This window comes from Pocillopora damicornis, chromosome 14 (assembly GCF_964200805.1).
Source record: "Pocillopora damicornis chromosome 14, jaPocDami1.2, whole genome shotgun sequence".
Classification (NCBI taxonomy): Eukaryota; Metazoa; Cnidaria; class Anthozoa; order Scleractinia; family Pocilloporidae; genus Pocillopora; species Pocillopora damicornis.
In genome coordinates, this window is record NC_142683.1 from 17,716,983 (window position 1) to 17,739,244 (window position 22,262).

At 37.8% G+C, this 22,262-nt stretch overlaps 2 protein-coding genes across 4 annotated transcripts in view; both read left to right on the forward strand.

Moving 5' to 3' along the window:
* Positions 1-7,035, forward strand: part of LOC113679889 (uncharacterized) — an 8,017-nt gene extending 982 nt beyond the window's left edge. For both annotated transcript variants that reach the window (XM_089193635.1, XM_089193634.1), the window contains 10 exons: positions 603-701; positions 942-1,044; positions 1,911-2,041; positions 2,811-2,941; positions 3,478-3,546; positions 4,335-4,419; positions 5,401-5,564; positions 5,983-6,048; positions 6,313-6,354; positions 6,478-7,035. In XM_089193635.1, the coding sequence (XP_089049761.1) occupies positions 603-701; positions 942-1,044; positions 1,911-2,041; positions 2,811-2,941; positions 3,478-3,546; positions 4,335-4,419; positions 5,401-5,564; positions 5,983-6,048; positions 6,313-6,354; positions 6,478-6,495 (908 nt within the window). In that variant the 3' untranslated portion in view covers positions 6,496-7,035. The remainder of the gene's footprint in view (positions 1-602; positions 702-941; positions 1,045-1,910; positions 2,042-2,810; positions 2,942-3,477; positions 3,547-4,334; positions 4,420-5,400; positions 5,565-5,982; positions 6,049-6,312; positions 6,355-6,477) is intronic.
* Positions 7,036-8,324: 1,289 nt separating this feature from the next.
* Positions 8,325-17,367, forward strand: LOC149034812 (uncharacterized). 2 transcript variants are annotated; one of them, XM_089193630.1, is made up of 6 exons: positions 8,325-8,508; positions 9,122-9,273; positions 11,029-11,190; positions 11,467-11,544; positions 12,484-12,551; positions 13,499-17,367. In XM_089193630.1, the coding sequence occupies exons 2-6, from the start codon at positions 9,177-9,179 to the stop codon at positions 16,454-16,456; spliced, it is 3,363 nt and encodes a 1,120-aa protein (XP_089049756.1). In that variant the 5' UTR covers positions 8,325-8,508; positions 9,122-9,176; the 3' UTR covers positions 16,457-17,367. The 2 variants fall into 2 exon arrangements, with proteins under 2 accessions (XP_089049756.1, XP_089049755.1); XM_089193629.1 differs by having other exon boundaries at positions 8,337-8,546.
* The last annotated feature ends 4,895 nt before the right edge of the window (positions 17,368-22,262 follow it).

Here is a 22,262-nt window from a genome sequence, read left to right on the forward strand (position 1 = left end):
CTTTAGCTGTCCGGTTTTCCTTTCCTCTACAAAAACCAGCAATTTTTTTTATTGAATACTTATGCAATTAGACAGTTTTGCAATTCTTAGAGTGTAACGGGTAATTTATGATACCACAGTGGCCTTCATGTACACTGTATGATGGTCGCTGACAAGTTCTTTGCTGTCTTTACTGTTTCTGTTGGACCCCGTATTTGCATTCACATTCAAATCGTTTTTGGCACATGTTTACTTGGGCGGAAGGTCGAGGGTTCAAGCCACGTCTCCTTCATTTTGACGTTAAAGAACCCACGCTCTTCTAGAAAGGTGTAGGAAACGTAGCTACCGGTGTTGTGGTCTGGCCTTGTCATTGTTTATAAAAGCCACCATTTAAACCAATGTCAAAGCTGGGCTGGGTGAGCGTGTCTAAATATCGTGAATAAATAAATAAAGAAAGGAAATGAATTAATAAATATATCGATTGAGGGTTGGATTTGAAAGCAGTTATTCTAGGGTAACGAGCCATTTTTGTTGTGGGGCCTATAAAAGCTTATTGCCTTGTGAAATATCTATGAGAACAGATTCCATTTGATGAGGAATATGTTCGATGAATGCTCTTTCAGAAACGCTGGAGTACTTTGAAAGGGTAAAGGAAATATCCACAATAAAAGATCTGCCTCCATTTGTCTACAATCAACTCGTGTATTGCTACAGACTTCATGGTAAGTGACCTTTCGATGTTATGAAAGAATATTTCTTTTTTTACACTAGAGAACGACGGGACGGGGTAGGACTTGCTTGAATTTGAATGTAGAAACCCCTTCTCTTCCCCCCCCCCTTTCGCAGGTTTTCGAAATACCCCCTCCCCTCCCCCCACACAGAAGCAACTCCACAGTTTCTTTAAAAACTTACCCCTTCATGACTCATTTGGTTTGTAAGGTTTCTGGTTTAATTTTTCCAAGGTGATACAGATTCTCAGATGAAGGTGCTGGCGGAAATGGAGGAAAAGGGAGTGCGAAAACTTCCGAAAACCTTCTCCTCGGTTATGTTCTCTTTCTGCCAGAAGTGAGTACGCTCGTGTTGGCCTCTTCAGTTTTTTTTTGTTTGGTTGTCAAATAATAGATTGGAAGTTTTTTGTTAATTCTAAAGCATATTTCGTAATGGTGTGTTTATACCGTTTAGTTAAGGAGGCTTGATGAGGCTCGTATCTAAGACGCCTGGTACTGTAGCTTGGGAGTTAACTCTGGTAGCATCAGATAAAATTCCGATGGAGTGTCGTAAAAACTAAACGTAGATTATCCCTTTAAACCCTTAGAGTCACTAGCATCTAATTTCTTCTACAATATCACTCCTGAATCACATATTAAGGTCATGAGAATAAAGGAAATGATCACCAGGGAAGGAACCTTTTGATTGGCAAACAAATTCTCCTTGTCAGCACCTTAGGAAATGTATAAAGAACAGGGTGGAGAATATGCATACTGATCTTAGGGTGTAAAGGGTTGACGCAACAGCCATCAGAGAGGAAAATATCAAAAGGAGCTAATGAGAACTCAAGGAAAAAAGTGTTGAATTATCAAAAGCGCGGGAAAACGCGAGTGGTCAAGTCATGGTTGGTTCTAGTTTTAAATCTGATTAGTTGAGAAAGGCGCCAGTGTTCTGGGCCAGTCACAGAGCGTGTCAAAGTAGGAGCAAAGAAGTCCTGGGTAACTTTCAACTCAGGTGAAAATTGTTTCAATGAAGGGTGCTTGCTCTCCTGTTTGTGTCATATTTACTCGTGACCTGAAAAAAAATTAAATTTATCTTTATTTCTGTGGCTCTTGATTTCATTTCTGGCGTTCATTTTATGATTTCAGGAAGATGTTAATTTTCAGTAGCTTGTAGAAAATTTTGCATCGGTCACTATCGTGTTTGAACTTTTCTTTCCACAGGGGTGATGTCAAGTCTGCATTAGAAATATTTGGACAGGCCAAGGAAGAGGGTCCTTTTGTTTCACAGGGCAGTGCACTGAGGCTGTTAAACACCATGGCCAAAACGGGTCAAACAGAAAAATTTGATAGTGGTATGTTAGCTATTCAACGTTGATCTCCACCATCACAAAATGTAGAATAGAATTTCACTACTTATCACGTTCAGGGAGTTAAAGGAACAACCTGATCATAATTTGAAAACTTTCTTCCACTTAGCAAATATTTCGTTTATTGGTACCGCCATTTTGAAAACAAACAAACAAACAAACAAAACAGCTGAGTAACCTGGCCACTGCTGAAGGTATTGGAGTGAGAAATGGCTTCATGTAAAGCGCCTAATTATTCATACAGATCGACAAGAAGTTTCATTAAAAGGATAATGACTTGGTTACGTCGTAGGAAATCTGCAAGGCTTCTAAGGAAGAAAAGCAACGATGATGATGATAATTTCAGGAGGATTTTAATAGAACATTATTGTTATTATTATTATGGCAGTATAAAACATCTGGATGCCCAGGTCGTAAGCACGATGGTTGGACAGCGTGAGCCGTAGCCAACTCCGTGACGAAGACTAAAACCAATATAATAAAAATTTACTAAAACCTAAATTGTTAAAGATATGTAGACCCAATAGGATTCTTACTTATGAAAATGGGAAGAAGTTCCCATGACTGGAGCGTTCAAAATTAACCTTTTAAGCTATTATTATCGTTATCATAAGATTTATTATTATTATTATTATTATTGTTATTACTATTATTATTATTATTATTGTTATTACTATTATTATTATTATTATCATAATTATTATTACTAACATTTTTGTAATTTTATTGAAATTATTGTTGTTGATTTATTCAGTTTTGGAAGACTGTCTTCACCATTCTGTGAAAGCAGTTGAAATTCCCACCGAAGCCCGAGAAATGATCAGAGGCCTAGTATTTGCTTGCGTGCATGCTGGAAAGACGGATCTTGCCTTGAAACTCATGCTGGTGAGTTTTTCGTTTCACTTTGTCATTCTCTGAGATGATCTCTCAATATCAATCACTTAACTTTGGCTACGCCCTGGGTGAAGATTGATGGGTATTAGTAGGAGGACTGTCCTTGTTCTTCCCAGTTGGAAAGAGATGAAAGGGACTGGGAGAAAAAATCTCAGCCCGGCAATGGACGTTTTAACCACCAAAACCCCAGCCTTTCAGGTCCTTTTAATCTTTTTTTACAATTTCCTAGTTGTCCTCTGAAAAATAGCAGAATGAATTCACGAATGAATAGCAGAATGAATTGCGTAGTCTGAGAACAAGCGCGATCAAGCGCTGTGTTAAATGTCCTCGTTTCTATTTCAAGCACAATGCTACCTTTCCACGTCATGCTGATGAAAAGATGTTGAGCCTTGAGAGACGTTCAACATGCAGAACTCCTCGCGAACCTCAGAGCAGAAATTGAAATAGAACTCCAGTTCTTAATCAATTTTATCCTTGTCATCGCTGTCTTGGTCTCTCAAACCCATGAATTTACTTTTTTTCTGTAGGAAAATGATGTGTTCCTGAATGCAAACACACTTTTGAAACCTGCGAGATCCGCCGGCTGGAAAGGAGAGGTAAACATCCTGCATGCCCTCACAATTAAGGTAGACGTTCGTAAACCATGGGCTGGAAGCGGCTTAAAATTATGCGCAAATTTTTTAATTCTGCTCAGTTTAAAAGTTCAAGATAACAGCTTTTAAGAGCACCTGAATCTCCCCACAACAACAGGTAGAACTTGATTAAAAGTAAAGGGTTATCGAACGTCGGGACACAAAATTTTAATGGATCAAATTCCTCAAGGGCAAACAATCATAATAGGCACACTGTTGACAGACAGTGCTAAGGCTGCAGAATTTCTCTCATGTTGAACTGTTACCTCAAGGGAATTGTTCAGGGCCGGGTCGTTCAAAGCTGGGTTAAGATAACCCAGGGTTAGTGTGAAATTTGATTCAGATCTGGAAGCTTTAAAAGAAAATTCAATTTAAATCTTTGGATCAATATCAGTATCTGGGCAATTTACCACCGACCCCTCCCCTAACCCAACAATAATCAATTGATAACAAGTTAAGGTTAATGTTGGGTCAGGGGAGGGGTAGGCGGGCAGTTGCCCAGTTACTGATATTGATCCAAATCTTTTTCTTACAATTTGATGACTGAATGTTCTCAAAAGAGTAGAGAAAAATTTCTCAAAAAGGTATTTAAACTAAGAAATAAAGAAACTTGGACTGAAATTTAACCCTGAGTTATCGCTAATCAGCCTTCCAACAACCAAACCCAGAGGATTTTAACCGTTGTGCTGGCATTGTACTTGATGTTCTGAAGTCAACAGAAGTTCTGTCGTTTTAATGATCTAATTTGTTAGGTGCAAGCTCTGTTGAACACCATAGAATTTTTGAAGGAAAACGTCAGCCCCAAAGAGATGTATTTTCATCTGATAAGGGCTCATGGTGAGTGAAAAGAACATTGATTTCTATTAGTGTTCACTAAATGAATTCCCCGTACAATTTTAAACAATGTCTGGCAAACCAGTTATGAGAATTTTAAAAAAATCTGAACTAGGAGGTATGGCCCTAACTTAACGCAAAGTGTTTGATGGTCGGCAAAAATGGCATGTATGGTTATTTTTTGAGGAGATTTGAGCCTCATACCTGGGCAGTGGAAGGATTAAGTCGAGTTTCCAGTTGCCTTTTATGTGGCTCATGGAACAGTTTTTATTTTGGTATTAACCCTTTCACTCCCAAGATCTCATTAGTAATGTTATTTACTGTCTAACATACAATTCTGATGATGTTAGTTTGGGGAATTTGATATTGGATCAAGTAATAATCCCATAATTAATATTTTTCTTTATTCCCATACCTACCTGCCTGATATTGTATCGATGTTGTTAGGAGAAATTCTGTCTTGGTCACCTGGGGGAGTAAAGGGTTAAATTATATTTTTCATAGTTTGTTTGGTAAGGAGATGGAGGTCAATTTAATACATGCGAAAAGGATATATCAATTATAAACTTCGAGGAAAGTGACCTTTAGCTTGTGAAACAGTTTCATTTAAAGAAGTGATAAGCATTGCCCAAAAAGTGTTTCTCGCAAGAGTGTAAACCAGGCTCAACGGTGTCCCCCTCTGAAATTCCTGGGCGTCAAATTTGATGGTCAACATCTCAACAGGTAACAAAAAAGACAGCCTATTAAATCCGCTCCTAGGAACTCTGGGCACTGTGATTGGTAAATTGAGGAGGATTTGTGCTGTTGTACAGCTTGCTAAACATTTAGGGCTGTTTTAAATGCCAAAATCTCTCGTTATTAATTTCAGCCAAAAATCGTTTCATGCGCATCTTGTGGTAGTCATGAATCTAGGAAAAGGTATTTTTAAACAAGCCCCGCTCTGCATGGTCACTAAAGACGCGGTGCGTGCCTATCTTATTTTAGACTTCCACCGTGACGTGGACGCTATCAAGGCAGTGTACAATGAGGTGGTTGAAGAAGGAATGGAGATGAGTGCATATTTCCATGAGATGTATAATCATATTATGATCAAATATTCTGAGAGATTACCTTCCAGTGAATATAATCAAACAGCGTCAGCCACCCAGGTAAAAGATTACATTTTGTGTACTGGACTCTCTTGAGGTGCTCGTCATATCGAATTCGCAAAGGAACTTTCTGATTTCGTTTTTTCTGTTCGTTTGAAGGATCCCGTGGTGGTCACACTAGTCTAACCTCGCCATGGCGGTCACACTAGTCTAACCTCGCCATGGCGGTCACACTAGTCTAACCTCGCCATGGCGGTCACACTAGTCTAACCTCACCATGGCGGTCACACTAGTCTAACCTCACCATGGCGGTCACACTAGTCTAACCTCACCATGGCGGTCACACTGGTCTAACCTCGCCATGGTGGTCACACTAGTCTAACCTCGCCATGGTGGTCACACTAGTCTAACAAACATGGTCTTAAAGATTTAGGGCTTCAAAACTGAATTTCTCTAACCCAGATGTTTTTGTCACTAGACTGAAATTGATGTGGATGACTTTTCAAGTGACGAAGAAGGAGCCGATATTCAGGAGTTTGAGAGGGTAAGTAACAAACATATTAAAAGAAGGAACTCATAGATTGATGAACGCGAATAAAAACCGCTAGCTGCCTTGCGCTCAGTTTGAAGTAGCATACTTTTTTCCTGATCAGATCGTTTAGCTCCTAGGTTAGGCACTTCGCTTCTCAGTATGCCTTCCTCTAACTAGGAGTATAAATGTGTGGCATTGAACTATGAGAGAATCCTGAAAGAATGGAGGAGTGTAAATATTAAAATCTCAGGAACATGCTTTTGTTGTTGTTTTTAGGAAACGCCTGACTCTGTAGACTCTGATAAAGATATTGACGAGGTAAATCCGTTTCTATAATCTCCTTATTGATGTAACCCTTTGAATCCTAAGTGCGACTATGATCTAATTTCTACTCACAACATCACCCCTTCAAAAGTGACTTTTTTAACTTCAATTTTTCAGATGAATGACCCCAAGTGATTTTGGACGAGCAATGGAATTTCCAGGGTCGTCTAGCCACTAGATGCTGAAAAAAAGCCTTCATCTTGCCCAAAAGTTTTGAAGACGTCCTTTCACGAGTTACCTGTATCTTTCATCCAATTTCAAAAGGCTCAGTGTTTAAAGCGGTTACTGTTAGTTCTGGGCTACGCAAAGAAAGTACTGCTTTGAGGACTTCACTCTTACTGAAGCCAGGACTTCGTTTTAATACACTAACTTTTGCCCAAGTTGTGTGGGAATATTTTTTTGAGCCAACACAGGAATGGACACTTGTAGTATTTGCGTTTCAGAGCCACAATAATTAAATTATTTTGATTAAAAAGCAGAATGAACATATTATCGTAGGGCTTGCTAGTTATCTTTTTTTGCATCAAATTGAACGTTCACCACCAAGTGCTACGAAGCGGTTATGATACAGTAGTTACGGCGCATACGTAGCGAAGTCTTACATCAGTTGTGCGTTCAACCTAAATGTTACCCCTTCTGTATTGAAAAAGTAATAAAGCGCTTTCAAATAAATGTGATAAGTGGTTCTTAAATTATTTTTTGTCTATGTCAAAGGGATCAGTGAATCGTGGAGTTTATTAGATTAAATGCCATTAACCCTTAAACTCCCAAGATCTGATTGTTAATTCTCTCCACCTGCTGCTACATATTTCCCTGTAAATTGGTTATGAGAATTTGGTGTTCAAGATAATATCTTGTACCCGATAAATCTGAGTATTCCCACTACCTGTTTCCTGGATAATGTATGGATATTATAGGAAGAAGTTACATGTTAATCACATCATCAGTATGCAATTTCTCCATACTGCTCGTTATACATTTCCTATGGTGCTGACAAGGAGAATTTCATGACAGGACGGATAATGCATGCACTGTAAGTACCTCCCGTTGTTCCATACAAAGCCTTAGAAAAGTTTTCTAAGGCTTTGTATGGGACAACGGGAAGGTACTTACAGTGCATGCGTTTTCCGTCCTGTCATGTCTAAAAATCAACAAGTTAGAATTTGTTGATTAAAGATAATTTGGTTTAAAATCCAACTGTACAAAGTAAAGTTCAAAGAACGCGAACATATACCACATGAATACTCTGATATTGTGTAGTTGGTTATTTTGTTCTGTTACAAAATCTGTTTAACCGGTCGGTTGCGCACGCTGCGCCTCTCTATCCGCTTTGCTTTCCCCGCCTTTGAGAAATGAGCAGAAAGACTTAGCAGGAAAAAAAAAAACTGTCAGATAATAATTAACATATCAGACTTTTTGGTGTGTAGTATTGCTTTGTATTTTCACTTGTTGTTTGTATTATGATGAGCCCGTAGGGTGAGTCAAAATATGGCACAACTCAGAAAAATATTCAGGTATGTCACCGCCAGATAAAGAAAATCCAAAAAATCTTTCAGGAAATATTTCAACTGGAAACGTATCTCCAGAACCTATGTAGTGCCACAAACCCTCCGGACTCTGAAGTCCTCTAAAGGGTATGTATTCACAAAATGAGATAAAGATAAATAAAAGTTCATAATCACGCTACAGCAAAATTTTACTTTAATATATTCCGAGAGGGATTTGTTTCTAATACTAGCAAGACTTACCCCTCATGCGTTATAGTAAGAGTGCCAGTGAGAACATGCAAAAGTGAGATGTAATAAAGTAGTGGACCTTAGAAGAACGCGAGAAGCGCAGAAAAAATATATAATTTTATGTATACAAACACATAAAATATGTGTTTACATACATAAATATATTTATAGGCTCTTCTTTCAATTACAGCTGAAGCACTTCCGGATTCAAGCTCGCACAGACTTATAGGCTAGGGGACTACCCCTTTCGTATTCGCATCACACTACTGAGATGTTTCATTCTCTAACGTAGTTTTCAAGTCTTTCTTGGTAGTTTCTCAGTCTTAGTGGCTTTCTTCGAAACATTGCCATGACGGATTGAGGAAGCAAGGTCGTAAAACAGTCAAATGTGGCTTCCATTTCCTCGACAGAGGTATGAACACATGTTTGTATCAGATTTTTTAATATAAGGTAAATGCTTATATTTCGAGTTTCTCAGCTAACATTTTCTCCTTCAAATGTCCTTCATCTGTCCTAATTTTCTCTGATTTTCGGCAATGAAAGATTTTCCTGCAGTAAACTGACGAGGATTGCTAACTTTTACTTTATTCTGGCGTGTATTAATTGTATTTCCGCTTCGTGTTATCAATAAGCTTATTAAGCTGAGCTTGTTTGAACAAGTTACAGGTGACGAATTCGCAAAAATTCGCAGGCAATACCTGGCATTTACCTTGATGTAGTGCAAAACACAAATGTTGATTTTTTTTCCCAATTTATCTCTGTCAATTAGTACTGTCTTTTGTAAATCTTCAAATTTATCATAGTGAGAAATGAATTGCTGCTCATTTAAATATTAATGCTTGTTTCATTTAGTATATACATATTTTATTCTTTTGCTGCTTTTAGTATGCCATTAATATTAATTGCTTGTGATTTTTTGTCTATGTTATGATCCTCCCATTCTCAGAAGGGAAAAATATTTATTTTGCAACTGGGTAATATGTTGAGTTGATGTTTAGTACCGTTTGTAACCATTGTTTTTTCAGGCCAGGATAACTTAAAACACTAACTATTTGTAAGAAGCACTTTCTTACAGTTGCTATGGCTACAGGAGGAAGTCCAGTTAAAGTTCTATACGAAACTGAAGACTTGCCTGACCAAGAAAATGCTCCAGATTTCGATGAGGACACTTTACGAGGTGAGCTAGGTTCAACTTCAGCTTCTGTTATTTTTAGAATAATTTCTATTCCACAAGTTTCTAGAATGTAAGCAGACTCCAGGTGTGGAGAAGGATAATGTACACTATGACCACTTTAAATTATATTTTGGCCAGTCATGACTCTCTTCTATGATTACAATATGCTTCTCATCGAGAAGATCTATGACACAGAAACCTTTGTTATTTTCTTTTCTAAAAGTTCAAAGCAAGTATACAAAGTTATGATAAGTAAAGACTTTATTAAAGAAATAAAAAGGCGCCAAGTGCGTTGTTAAGTTATTAAGCATGCGGGAATTTTTAAGAACACGAGAGAAGTGAGGAGGGGCACAAGCAGAAGGCAAGTGCTTCTTGCACTTCTTGAGTGTTCTTAAAAATTCGCAAGTGCTTATATAACTCAACAATGCTTGAGGAAGAAGTGTTTTAATTTCTTTTATAAAATGTACTGTGTATTGCAGGCACTTATACCGATGACATAGGCTGCATGCATTATATCTCAACAGTGCACTTCTGTGATGTAAGGCACTTGTTTTGTGGAGATACAATGAACTTATTCTAACCAATCATGGCACACACGTTTCTCTGAACATTTTATAATTATATAACATCAATTTTGTAAGTTTGCATCATAAAGTACCACCATCATCATCTGTCCATTATAATGCAACAATCAATTTGAAAGCTTCAACATCCTCTCCCTTCTCCTCAAGCAACAATCAATAAGGATTTGATCATCATCCAAGCTAAAGGGGGGTGGGGAGGGGGATAGAAGGGGGAAATTGAACCTTGCCTGACTGGCATTGGGGAATTCGAACCAGAAGTTTCAAGACTTGCTAGTAGAAAAAAGCCTACAAGGTCTTGTCTTGGTTTTAAAGCTTACATGTGGTGAAAGTCATAGTTGCTAATTTTTCCTTTTACATAGAAATTAGGTGGGGCATTTCATCATAATTTTTGAGGGAAAAAGAGCATTTGAAACCAATCTCCAAAAGTTCAAATGCCCAGGGGTTTGCTTCAAATTGATGGATGTTTAATTCTCATCATCACCATTGTTACCCATATCATCAGCCTCATCACAACTATTAATCTCATCTTTATTATTATTCTTATCATTTATATACTATAACTATTTGTCTATAAGTGATGTTGTTTCTGGATTTTATGATTGCAACATTTGGATGCTATTGACTCATTAACCATCTAAATGTAATCAAAGCAGTTGGCTCTTTTATGCCTATAATTATGCAGACTCTCTCTGATTGTCTGACTCTCTCAGGGAGTCTCAGAGAGACAGAACAAGACACTGGGTCTCCCATATGGGTCATCATATCTTCAAGATAAAAGAGAATTTGGGTCAGTTCCTCATAAAAAACATAACGTTTGAACTCCAGATTTTCCATATTTAATGTTATTATGGTTATCTTAAGGTTCTTACCTCAATTTTCTTGATTGCACTTAGATTGTCTCAGAGAGGGATTACACTTTCTTCTTAACAATAACCACAGCAGCAACTGACTCTCATTGGTTCAGCTTTCAACCAAAAAAAGTCTCTTACAAATGAACTAAGTAAGGTTTGTCCTGTGAGGGGGAGGGGGGGGGCTGCAGATGTCATCTAAGGTTTTCAGGGGATGGGTAGAGTCAGACAGATTTTGAATCTCCAGATCTTGGCAGCTCTGCTTCTACACTGATTAACTACAACCACAGACTTTGACACAAATTATTTTATTATTTTCTTTGCAGCCATAGCTGATGTTTATAGGAAGGAGGGTAATGAGGCCTCCAAGAAAGGCGATTTCAGCAATGCTATTCATTTTTACACCAAAGGAATTAAAATGAACTGCAACGAGAAAGAACTGAAGGCCAAACTTTACAACAACAGGGCTAATGCACATTTTAAACTTGGTAAGACGATGATAACTGCAATATGCATTTTTTTTTCTCTTTTGAAGCTTAGGGCTGTCAGAAGTAGTTTTCTGACAAAGGTGATAATTTTGAATGTATGCCATAAAAGAAATTCTCTGGAAAATACATTTGCCTTATCCTGGCCTCTCAAACATACAAAGAGTTAACCTCTTACCCCAGATATCAATAAGGATCACAGGATTTACCTAAAATTAATGTAAGGGTGGTGAGTTTGCTATATGTACAGCTAATCAGAGATATTTATTTTAAAAACAGGAAATCACCAGAATTCACTAAGGGATGCAGAAGCAGCCATTGGGTTAAATCCAACTTTCCTTGAGGCAATTGTAAGAGGTTAGATATGTTAGCTGTGCAATAATAATTATAATAATAATAATAATAATAATAATAATAATAACAAACTTTTCACTCTAAAGATAGATGAAGTTAAATCTTGTCTCATTGACTTTTTAAAGTTATATTAAAATTAAGTAGTGAAGACCACTCTGTTGTACATTTGAATTCAGCTCTTTGCTGCTGTGCCATGACTTTTCATTATGATGAGAATATCATTTTGAGTTGGATGAAGAACTTTATGCTGAATGCAGAGCAAAATTTTAGCATGAGTATTGTAGTTTCCTTTTGCTCAATAAATGAGGTAGTGGTGTCAGATATGTTTAGTCACTACCAAGCTGTTTTGAAAAGAAGGAAGGACTTCATTAATTTAACTCAAAATTGCAAGGAAACTTTCCTCATTCATTAAGTATAACTCAACTCCAAGTGCTATGATACATGTAACAATAATGTAACTAAAGAGATAGCATGAGTAAATCTTATTCTTGGTGAGCTTAAAAGCTTAGTTTGAGTCACTTCCTAGGAATCAGTTATCAACTGATTGAGTAAATCAAATATGTTAACTCAGACTAAAGGGAAACTAGTATTAATACCAAATAAAAGTTTTTACTTTGTATTCACCTAGTTCTAAAAAGATCAACTAAAAAATGTACCATTTTTCTGTTTTCATGTTACATGTCTTATATTCTATCTGTATCTCAGAGTGATTTTATGAGAATTGTCAGTCCCAATTTAATTGTTCTTAGAAGTTTCAATCATCAAAAGCTAATCTAACTAAAACTTAATAGGGCCTGTTTATTCTTTTCCTTTTTCTTTAGTTTTTTTGTTTTTTTTTTGTTTTTCCTGGTCTGTAATGATTTAGCTTTCAGTCAGGTTTCTGGTTCTTTTGTTGGAATTGAGCTACAGTAATTATATGCCCATTTGTGTTGTTGCCTACAGGAGCCACTGCCTGTGTTGAACTGAAGAGATTTGAAGAAGCAATCACTTGGTGTGATAAGGGATTAGCTGTATCCTTTGAAGGAAATTTTTGTCATTTTTAACCGTGGGTATAATGGAAATAATTTGAATTTTGTATAATTTCCATAATTTGAAGTTTTAAGGGGGAAAGTACAAAGAAGAGTATTAATTATGATGGGAACTTGTCAGCTCATACTTAAAGTGTGTGTGACTAAAAATGTGTGAAAGTTAATACCAATTGTAATTGCATGATCACATGTGATCTCATGTGTGATTTAAAAGTGTGATCACGTGTGATTTTTTTTATAAGAAGTGTAATTCACGCTTTGAATCACACTTGAAATCACACTTTTAAAAGAAGTGTGATGATGTGTGAAAAAAGTGTGAATCACTGGTGTTTTTTTACAAAGAGTGATCTCATGTGTCATCACACCAATAAAAGTGTGAGTTCAAGATAAAATCACATCACCATACAATAAGTCACACTTGTTCCAAACACATGTTTCTTTGAGGAAGTGCATTGAGTTTTGCCTCGTTGTTATAGTTTCCCACAGTTGCCCTCTCAATAATGGGTGCAAATCCTGTATGGGCCTGAATTTTTTTTAGGTCTTATTTTAACTACTCATTCAGTAGTGCTCGTGAGGATCACTTACATCCATTTCTTCACCGCAGTGCACATATATGATTTTCATATATTTCCAATCAGGCCATTTTACAGTTGTGTGCTTAGTTGCCAAGCCTTTGATTTGGAGTGACTCTGAAGGTGACCTTGTTGTGATAGAGACCAGTATCTAGTGGGTGTAAATTAACAAAGTAATTTGCTTGTGAAAAGCAGCAATGTCTGTATTATAACAAGGTCACCCTTAGCCACACTGCTGTTCAAAGACTTGGCAACCAAGCATGCAACTGCAGAAATGGCCTATTACATACCAATGTGATTACAGAAATAATATTTTTTTTCATTTTTTCCACATTTTTAAACCTTAACATAACAAAGATTGACAAAAATTGCAGGATTTTGTTGTCATCTAGACTTCAGTCTGTCAGAGAAGTGGGAGATAATTCTATGGAAGAAAAATATCATATTAGCTCTGACCATGATAGTGCAAGTTCAGGTGATGTCAAAAAAGCATGGGGAGGCAAGCATAAGGAGAGTGGAGCTTCTGGGAATCATGGCAATGCTTATGACAGTGTGGGTGATTTAAAAAATTCCATAGAGTACCACAACCGTTATCTTAAAATAGCTAAAGAACTAGGAAACAAGCAATGGGAGGGTAAAGCCTATAGCAATCTTGGGAAGGTGTATCGGAATCTAGGTGATATTATAAAGGCCATTTACTACCACAACCAACATCTTAAAATAACTCAAGAAGTAGGAGACAAGCATGGGGAGGGTAACGCTTATGGGAATCTTGGCAATGCTTATGACTGTCTGGGTGATTTTAAAAAAGCCATAGAGTACCACAACCTGCATCTTGAAATAGCGAAAGACGTAGGAGACAAGCATGGGGCGGGTGACGCTTATGGCAATCTTGGCAATGCTTATCACCGTCTGAGTGACTTAAAAAAAGCCATAGAGTGCCACAAACTACATCTTAAAATAGCTCAAGAAGTAGGAGACAAGCATGGGGTGTGCGGTGCTTACTGCGATCTTGGCACTGTGTATCGCAGTCAGGGTGATTTCAAAAGAGCCATAGAGCACCACAACCTTCATCTTGAATTAGCTAAAGAAGTAGGAGACAAGCATGGGGAGGGTAAAGCTTATGGTAATCTTGGCAATGCTTATGACAGTCTGGGTGATTTCAAAAAAGCTGTAGAGTATCACAACCTAGCTCTTAAAATAGCTATAGAAGTAGGAGATAGGCATGGGAAGGGTAAAGCTTATGGTAGTCTTGGTAATGCTTATCAGAGTCTGGGTAATTTAGACAAAGCCATAGAGTACCACAACCTACATCTTAAAATAGCTAAAGAAGAAGGAGACAAGCATGGGGAGAGTGGTGCTTTTGGCAATCTTGGCAATGCTTTTTACAGTCTAAGTGACTTCGAGAGAGCCATAGAGTACCACAACCTACATCTTAAAATCGCTAAAGATATAGGAGACAAGCATGAGGAAGGTAAAGCTTATGGTAGTCTTGGCATTGCTTATCGGAGTCTTAGTGATTTTAAAAAAGCCATAGAGTACCACATGCTACATCTTAAAATAGCTAAAGAAGTAGGAGACAAGCATGGGGAGGGTAACGCTTATGGCAATCTTGGCACTGCTTATCACAGTCTAGGTGATTTTAAAAAAGCCATAGAGTACCACAACCTACATCTTATAATAACTAAAGAAGTAGGAGACAAGCATGGTGAGGGTAAAGCTTATGGTAGTCTTGGCAATGTATATCAAACGCTGGGAAATTTGGCCAAGGCCAATGAGTTATTCAGCCTATTGCTCAAAATTTCCAAAGAGGTCGAAGACAAACTCTTGGAGGCAATGGCCTACTTCTCATTAGGACGCGTTTTTGAGTCGCAGGGTGAACTGCCAAAAGCCGTTGAACATTACCAAGCTAGCATAAACTTATTTAATTCCTTGAGAGTACTTCTAAAATCTAAAGATGAGTGGAAAGTTAAATTTCGAAATCAGTATCAAATGGCGTATACGGGTTTGTGGAGAGTTCTCGTAGAACAAGGTAATATAGATGAAGCCTTATTTGTTGCTGAGAAAGGACGAGCTCAAGCTCTGACTGACCTAATGGAATCCATTTTATATGGTGGAACAAGTCAGCGTAAGGGAGGCGATGAAGATTTAGCAGTTTTAAAAAACGTTCCATCAGATACTGTCTTTCAGGCAGTGGACAAAGACGGCGTCTATCTTTGGGTTGTGTCCAAAGGAAAACAAGTTCAGTTAAGACAAAGTAAACTCAATCGTGCTGTTTCAGAGAGTAGTGGAGCTAGCCAGATTTTTGAGTCACTCATGCTTGGAGTCTACACACAACTTGGTGTTTGTTTTAATGTGAGATGCGAGAATCGATCTTTGGAAGACAACCCTCACCCTTCCATTCAACAAAACGAATGCTTGAGTACTTTGTTTGATACCATTATAAAGCCGGTGGCTGACCTGGTTCAAGGTAAGGAGCTACTCATTATTCCCGATGGACCCCTGTGGCTCGCTCCTTACGCTGCATTTAAGGATGGTAATTCTAAATACCTTTGTGAATCGTTCAGAATTCGTCTCGCTCCATCGTTAACAAGTCTTAGACTCATTGCCAATTGCCCAGATGATTATCACAAAAGCAGTGGTGCGTTACTTGTAGGAGATCCGTGGGTATCCGAGGTTACTAACAGCATGGGAGTGAAAATCCTCGAGCAGCTTCCGTCTGCTAAAGAAGAAGTAGAAATGATAGGAAAAATTCTGAACATCGCGCCAATCACTGGCAGACAGGCTACGAAACGTGAAGTGTTGAATAGACTCGGTTCCGTCTCCTTAGTTCACTTTGCGGCACACGGATGTATGGAAACTGGCGAAGTTGCTCTTGCACCTGATCCAGACCGAATATTCAGTTTTCCAACGGAGAAAGATTACGTTTTAACAATTGAAGATGTGATGAATGTTCAAGTTCGCGCCAAGCTTGTTGTGCTTAGTTGTTCCCACAGTGGTCGGGGCGAGATCAAGGCTGAAGGTGTGGTTGGCATTGCGCGCGCTTTTATGGGGGCTGGTGCGCGGTCTGTTGTGGTGTCCCTGTGGGCGATTGATGACGAGGCTACTCTTGAGTTTATGAAATGCTTTTATCAACACCTCGCAGAAGGTAAAACTGCAGGCGAGTCACTGAACCTAGCCATGAAAAGCCTCAGAGAATCAGACAAGTTCTGCGACGTCAAATACTGGGCGCCCTTTTTACTGATTGGAGATGACGTCACTCTTGACTTCATGACAAAGGAAAGAGAAAATTTGAATGTAAAATTACACAAATAAAAAATTGATTTTTGTTTTCATCTCAAAAAAAATGACACAAAAACTTGAATGGTTTAAATGTTTCTCTATTTCGGCAAGTTTTGGCTATTTTTCATCACTTTTGACTTTTTCGTTAAATGGAACTTGAGATGTGTAACTCTACCTTGGTGAAGAAATGAATCGATACTATTTCATAGACATAGAGGTTAACAATTGTCCATGTGATCATAACAAGGAAACAGCGAAGCAGAGTTCAATCTAACTGAAGTTCCATAGTTGTGACTTTTAATTTATTTGACATGGAATTTTTTGTTTCAAGGAGGAAAATATTTACGCCAATTAATCAGCGAAGCAGTTGAAGTAAGCCATGTAGTCCTTAATGGGAAATATTTTGGTGAAAAGGTTTATGAACAAATGTAAATGAAGTCCGTAGTTGAAAAGGTTCAGGGCTTCAGGATAAAACTTTCGATTTCTGAAAATTCCCTGTTCAAATTTTTTGCATTACTTTCAATTTACCTTAGTCTGATTTGAATATTTCTGGTAATATCTTTGTTAGATTTTAACATATTTAACTAAATATGCTTTGTGTAATGTCAGTGTATTTCGTATGAAGTGTTTTGATACTATTTTTATTTACAGTTGAAGATAATTCTTCAGTTACCTTGTTTTAATTTACTCATGAACTCCCAAGTTCTGAAGAAAATTCTCCCAGTTTAGATTTTCTGTAATTCTTATTGACACCATGTTTGTCCGTGTATTAGGTTTGTGAGGAGAATTTAAATTACGATCAGTCTTGGGAGTAAATGGGTTCATTCTAATGTCTCCGTTTAGCGCGTATTTTACTTAAAGCCTTGGACAATTTAATGCAGTTTCTATTGTACTTATTTTTTTTTCTTTGTGTAAGAGAAATATACAGTATATTAGATTCAAAAGCTGGGTTGATTTTCATTGTCTGTCTCCGTATTCTAAAGATGCACGTGAGATGCAGAGAGAACAGATCTTATCCCGCCAAGTTCATAATCTGTGCAGCTGATAGTGTACTAACGCTCCATGTTTCAAGCCCCCACCCACTTAGGAAACGCTCGTCGTCTCCTCGATCGTGTGTCTTCCACTATTTATCGTTCTCCATATTTTCACAAGGTTTTGAACGCCGACGGACGTGTTGATACTGTGTGCGCCTTTTTTACCTTTTTTCCTCCCACAAGTTTTACAACTTTAAGTATTTGCGCATCCCTTTTCTCTCCTTCCCTACTACTAGGGGGTAGTCGATAACAACTTGAGAGATTTATCATGAGCAAACATGTTCCGTCCATTAGTCGACTCCATGTCTCCTTACATCGTTGAATAAACTCCTTGAATTCGCACGCCTATATGCCCCTCTCCCACCTCCCTTCAGTAGCACGATACATCCCTCTGCGGCAACTTTTATCATTAGACAGCACAAAGCAACATTATACCCCTGAGTAGCACTATTAATCCGTAGACTGCAATTTAAATCTACAAACAGCACCATACCATACTAAACATTCCTCAATACATTGAACATCCGTAAACTGCAGTTTGTGTAACCATAAAGCGCTTCACAACAATATGTACCCCTAGATTAGCATAATGTTTCCCTTTCCTGAATTTCATATGACCATCCAGTGCTATATAAACTATTGCCCTAATTTGGCGCGAAAATAAGTGTTGATTTTTGTTCGCGGACATTACCTGTTCCAAGATGTGGAAACTGCGAATGTCCAAGGAAAAATATTTGCACATATTTTCAAGTAAAATAGAGGCTATTTTGTTTATTATCCTTCAATTATTTTGCAACGCTTGTGCAAAAATGTTTATGAACAGCCACTGAATTGAATTAAGTTTAAATTTTGAGACGAAGACTTTTTGTAGCGGACGTAAGGCTTGCAAACTGAGGAATATCACTTGGGTGAATATCACTATGCTTCCCGCTATTGCAGCCTACACCATTATACAGCGCTTTACAACATTATGTACCCTTAGATAGCACTATACTTCCTTCTTCTGAAGTTTACATCATAATACAGCGCTATACAACAATGTGTACCCCTAGATAGCACTAGACTTCCCTCTTCTGTAGTTTACATTACTACACAGCGCTATACAAATATATGTACCCCTAAGTAGCCTTGGTCGGCATGATAGAATACATACATCGAAATGTTTCAGCCTCACGGGCCATGTTCTATGTCTTTCTTCCAGGCTAACTAAATGCTTGATGAACACCTCTCCGTCGTTTAAAGAAAACACAGCATTTTCCAGCGCAGTCATGACTCATCTGACGTGCAGATACAGAGATCGAGAGTTGATTACGGCTTCAAGTTTCAAACTCTTAATTAAAGGCGGGAAACATGTCTTGAATTCTTGGGTTGAACCCCAATAGTCTGAAATAAATCATTCACGGACAGCATTATTAACTCGGAATAATGAAAATTCACGTTTACTTTAGATAATAAATTTTACTCCCATTTTGCCGGCTATTCAAAGAAATCAAGAAGCTGAGCAATACCCACAACAAGACACAGCTACACAGTTGTGAATCTCCACCCTCATCCTCAGTAGAACTATGCCATCACGAAGGTAGTGCGCATGTGTTTGCATTTTAAAGTCACTTTTGCAGAAAACAATGACCCGATTGACAAGAAAACGGGCAAAACACGCAGCAGCGCTAATGCTTTCGCGTCTACTTAATTGTTGATTGTTTTCGTTTCTCGGGTTCTCCTTTAAAACCGGAGTTCGGTTTTTAGTGACTTGTTCAAGTACTGCACTAGTTAAGATGTATCTTAACTCTTTATACAATAGGATATAGACAAACAACAGGTGGCACCTTTTAAAGGACATTAAACACGTTATGATAAGTCCGCAAATTCTTTAGGCAACAATATTCGTTAACAATTTACAAACATCGGTCGCATTTGCGAAAGTTTACGCGTTATATTTGAGTGTTTTGCATTTGGAAAACTCATTTCTATTTATACGATGACTAACCCTCTTTCTTACAAATGTGAAAATTATTCTGAACTTGATCAGCTCAGAGGTGATTTATAAAGTAAAAATAATGTCAGCAAATGTAAACAGCTACTGATCCTTTGTATAAACTTGTAACTAGTTGTTTCAGTTCCTCAGGAATTGCTTTTTTTTCCTTTTCCTTTTTAAAATGAGATATATAAATGTTTGAATGTTGCATCTGGGGACGAATTTTTCCTGCAAAAAAATTGGGTTCTAAAGACACAATGGTGGCCTATTGACATGAAAAATAAAAATAAAAAAACACACTTGAAATATAGATCCATTTTAGGTGAACGTCTTTGAACGTTGTAGAAAACAGACAAATTGAGTTTGAAAGATGCATGCATTTCGGCTGGTGCACTGCTGTTTCAAAACGCCCGCCAGTGGAAATTTAGCTCGCGCATGTCAGATTGACATTTTCAATTTGAAACCGCTGAAAACGGCTAACGGCTCAACAAGAAAGAGCCTAGACGGTTAAGAATATATGAATGTCATATATTTGAACTGCGGATAAAGACATGAATGAAAGTGATCTTCGCAGTGATGTGCACTACTTAGGCAGTAGTGAAAATAAGGCCTGAAAAAAATTCAGGCCTGTACGGGATTTGAACCCATGACCTCTGCGATACCGGTGCAGCGCTCTACTAACTGAGCTAACAAGCCAACTGGGAGCTGGTCATGATGGTGGTTCTAAATAAACCCGTGAAGTGATGAATAGACGGTTAAGAATATATGAATGTCATATATTTGATATCTGAATTTTTTTTCAGTGAATAAATCCCTCCTCCCTCAAATGGAACGAACCACACGCAATAACACAAAAATACAAATATTCCCGCACCCCTTCCTGAAAGAAGGTACAAACCTTAAGAGTGTACCCTTCTGAAGAAATAAAAGGTCGGAAAAAGGAACTTCGGAACATATCTTGAGTCAATTTAGAATTAGTCCAAGTTTAGTTTAGAACTCGGTTCTCTCTGAACATCAACAAATATTAGAAAAATTTGCCGAATTTGTGGAGAGCGATTAAAGAAGGCAAAAAATAAGTGTGAGAACAGTGGCAAAAGTCATCTATTTGTGCTTATGTCATTACTTTAATGGAAGAGATTCTTCTATTGTTGCTAGGTTGAAAATATTTAGTTGAAAAGAAAAAAAAAATTTCTGAATTCAAAATCATTCCCATACATCGTAATTTTTAGTTCAGTATGTCCTGCACTTGTACGGATACTTCAAGGAATGACAACAAAATCCACAGTGGTCCCTCTCCTGCTTCCTGGCCCCGCTCCTCCCCCTCAGTGGCCTACAGGCGGAAGTAACTGGTATGGTTGACACGAATGTCCTTGATAATCAGCTGCAATCAGGACAAGTGGAGATGCCCACTCTTGTAGGTGCGGTAAAAGACAGTGGTGTCGTTAATGTTACACTCGAGGAAGGTGAACAGCAACAAGAAACCTTTTGCAGGGAAGATAAACAAATTGGTAAACACGAGATCGCCAAGGTTTTGCGATCTTGGTGACCAGACGAGACTGCGTTCACAATCTATCTCTAGGGACGCAGAAAGTTTGAATTCACATTTCTAATTCCGAGTGGGTAGAAAACGAGCGCAAATGTTTTAAACTAATTTTACAAAGCTATTGTTCATTAAACTGCGCTACGATGACAGTCTCCTTCATAGGAGAAGGCAGTTTAAAACTTTAGCATCGAGGCTACGCATACTCTTTTCAGGGAACTAGGAAGGAACGCCAAGGAAGACTTTTTTATTGATTGATGTACGTCTTCACTAAACATTTTTTGAGGCTCATGTCATATTAATTGTCTCCTTTTCAGATTTTCGTTATCAACGCATATATACCACCGTCGAAGGATTCTTTACAAAACGATTTAATCTAGCAGAGTAGCTCTATCTAATCCGAAGAACTAGTGATAATTCTATCACTCCAAAAGACTCAAACCCTTAACTCCCAAGATCTGATTGTTAATTCTCCTCTCTCGCTGCTACACATTTCCTTTTAACGAGCTGTTAAATCAATTGATTTATGCATAGGGTATTTCATTTTCGTCAAACGCTTAAACGTTAATTCATATGATCAAATTTCTTTCAAACAAAGAACACAAATCAAGAAGAAAACGGCTTTATATGGAACATGAACTCGATAGACTGGAAAAAATGTAAAGTAATAAAAAAAAATAACACAAATAAAGTATAGCTAATCAGATCGTATGAAAGTGAGAGAATAATGTTATGTGAAGCACTCGAGAAGTATTTTAGTAATGTTAAGGTATGTGTATACGAAGTATGCTGAGTTTTTGGGAGATTTCTACTCCTATATTTTGGTTACTTTTGGTCTCGCACCAGCTGCAGGCATTGTAATTAACAACGTATGAATAAATGGGTTTAGTTTCTAAGGAAACTGTGGTGCTGCGTCGGTGAGGGGTACGACAAGATAATTTGGTTTATAATCCAACTGCACAAGGTAGAGTTCAAATAACGCGAATATATGTATATACCACATGTGTACAGTTGGTTATTTTGTACTGTAAAAAAACCTGTTTAACCGGTCGGCTGCGCACGCTGCGCTTCTCTATCCACTTTGCTTTTCCCGCCTTATGAGAAATGAGCAGAAAGACTTGGTAGAAAAAAAAAGCAGTTGGATCATAAATAACCTAGTAGACTATTCATTGGTGTGTAGTATTCCCTAGTATTTTCTCTCCATGTTTGAATTTATTGAGCCTAAGGGGAAAGTCAAAAGAAGGCACAACTCATAAAAATACTAAGGTAGTCACAGCCAGATAAAGAAAA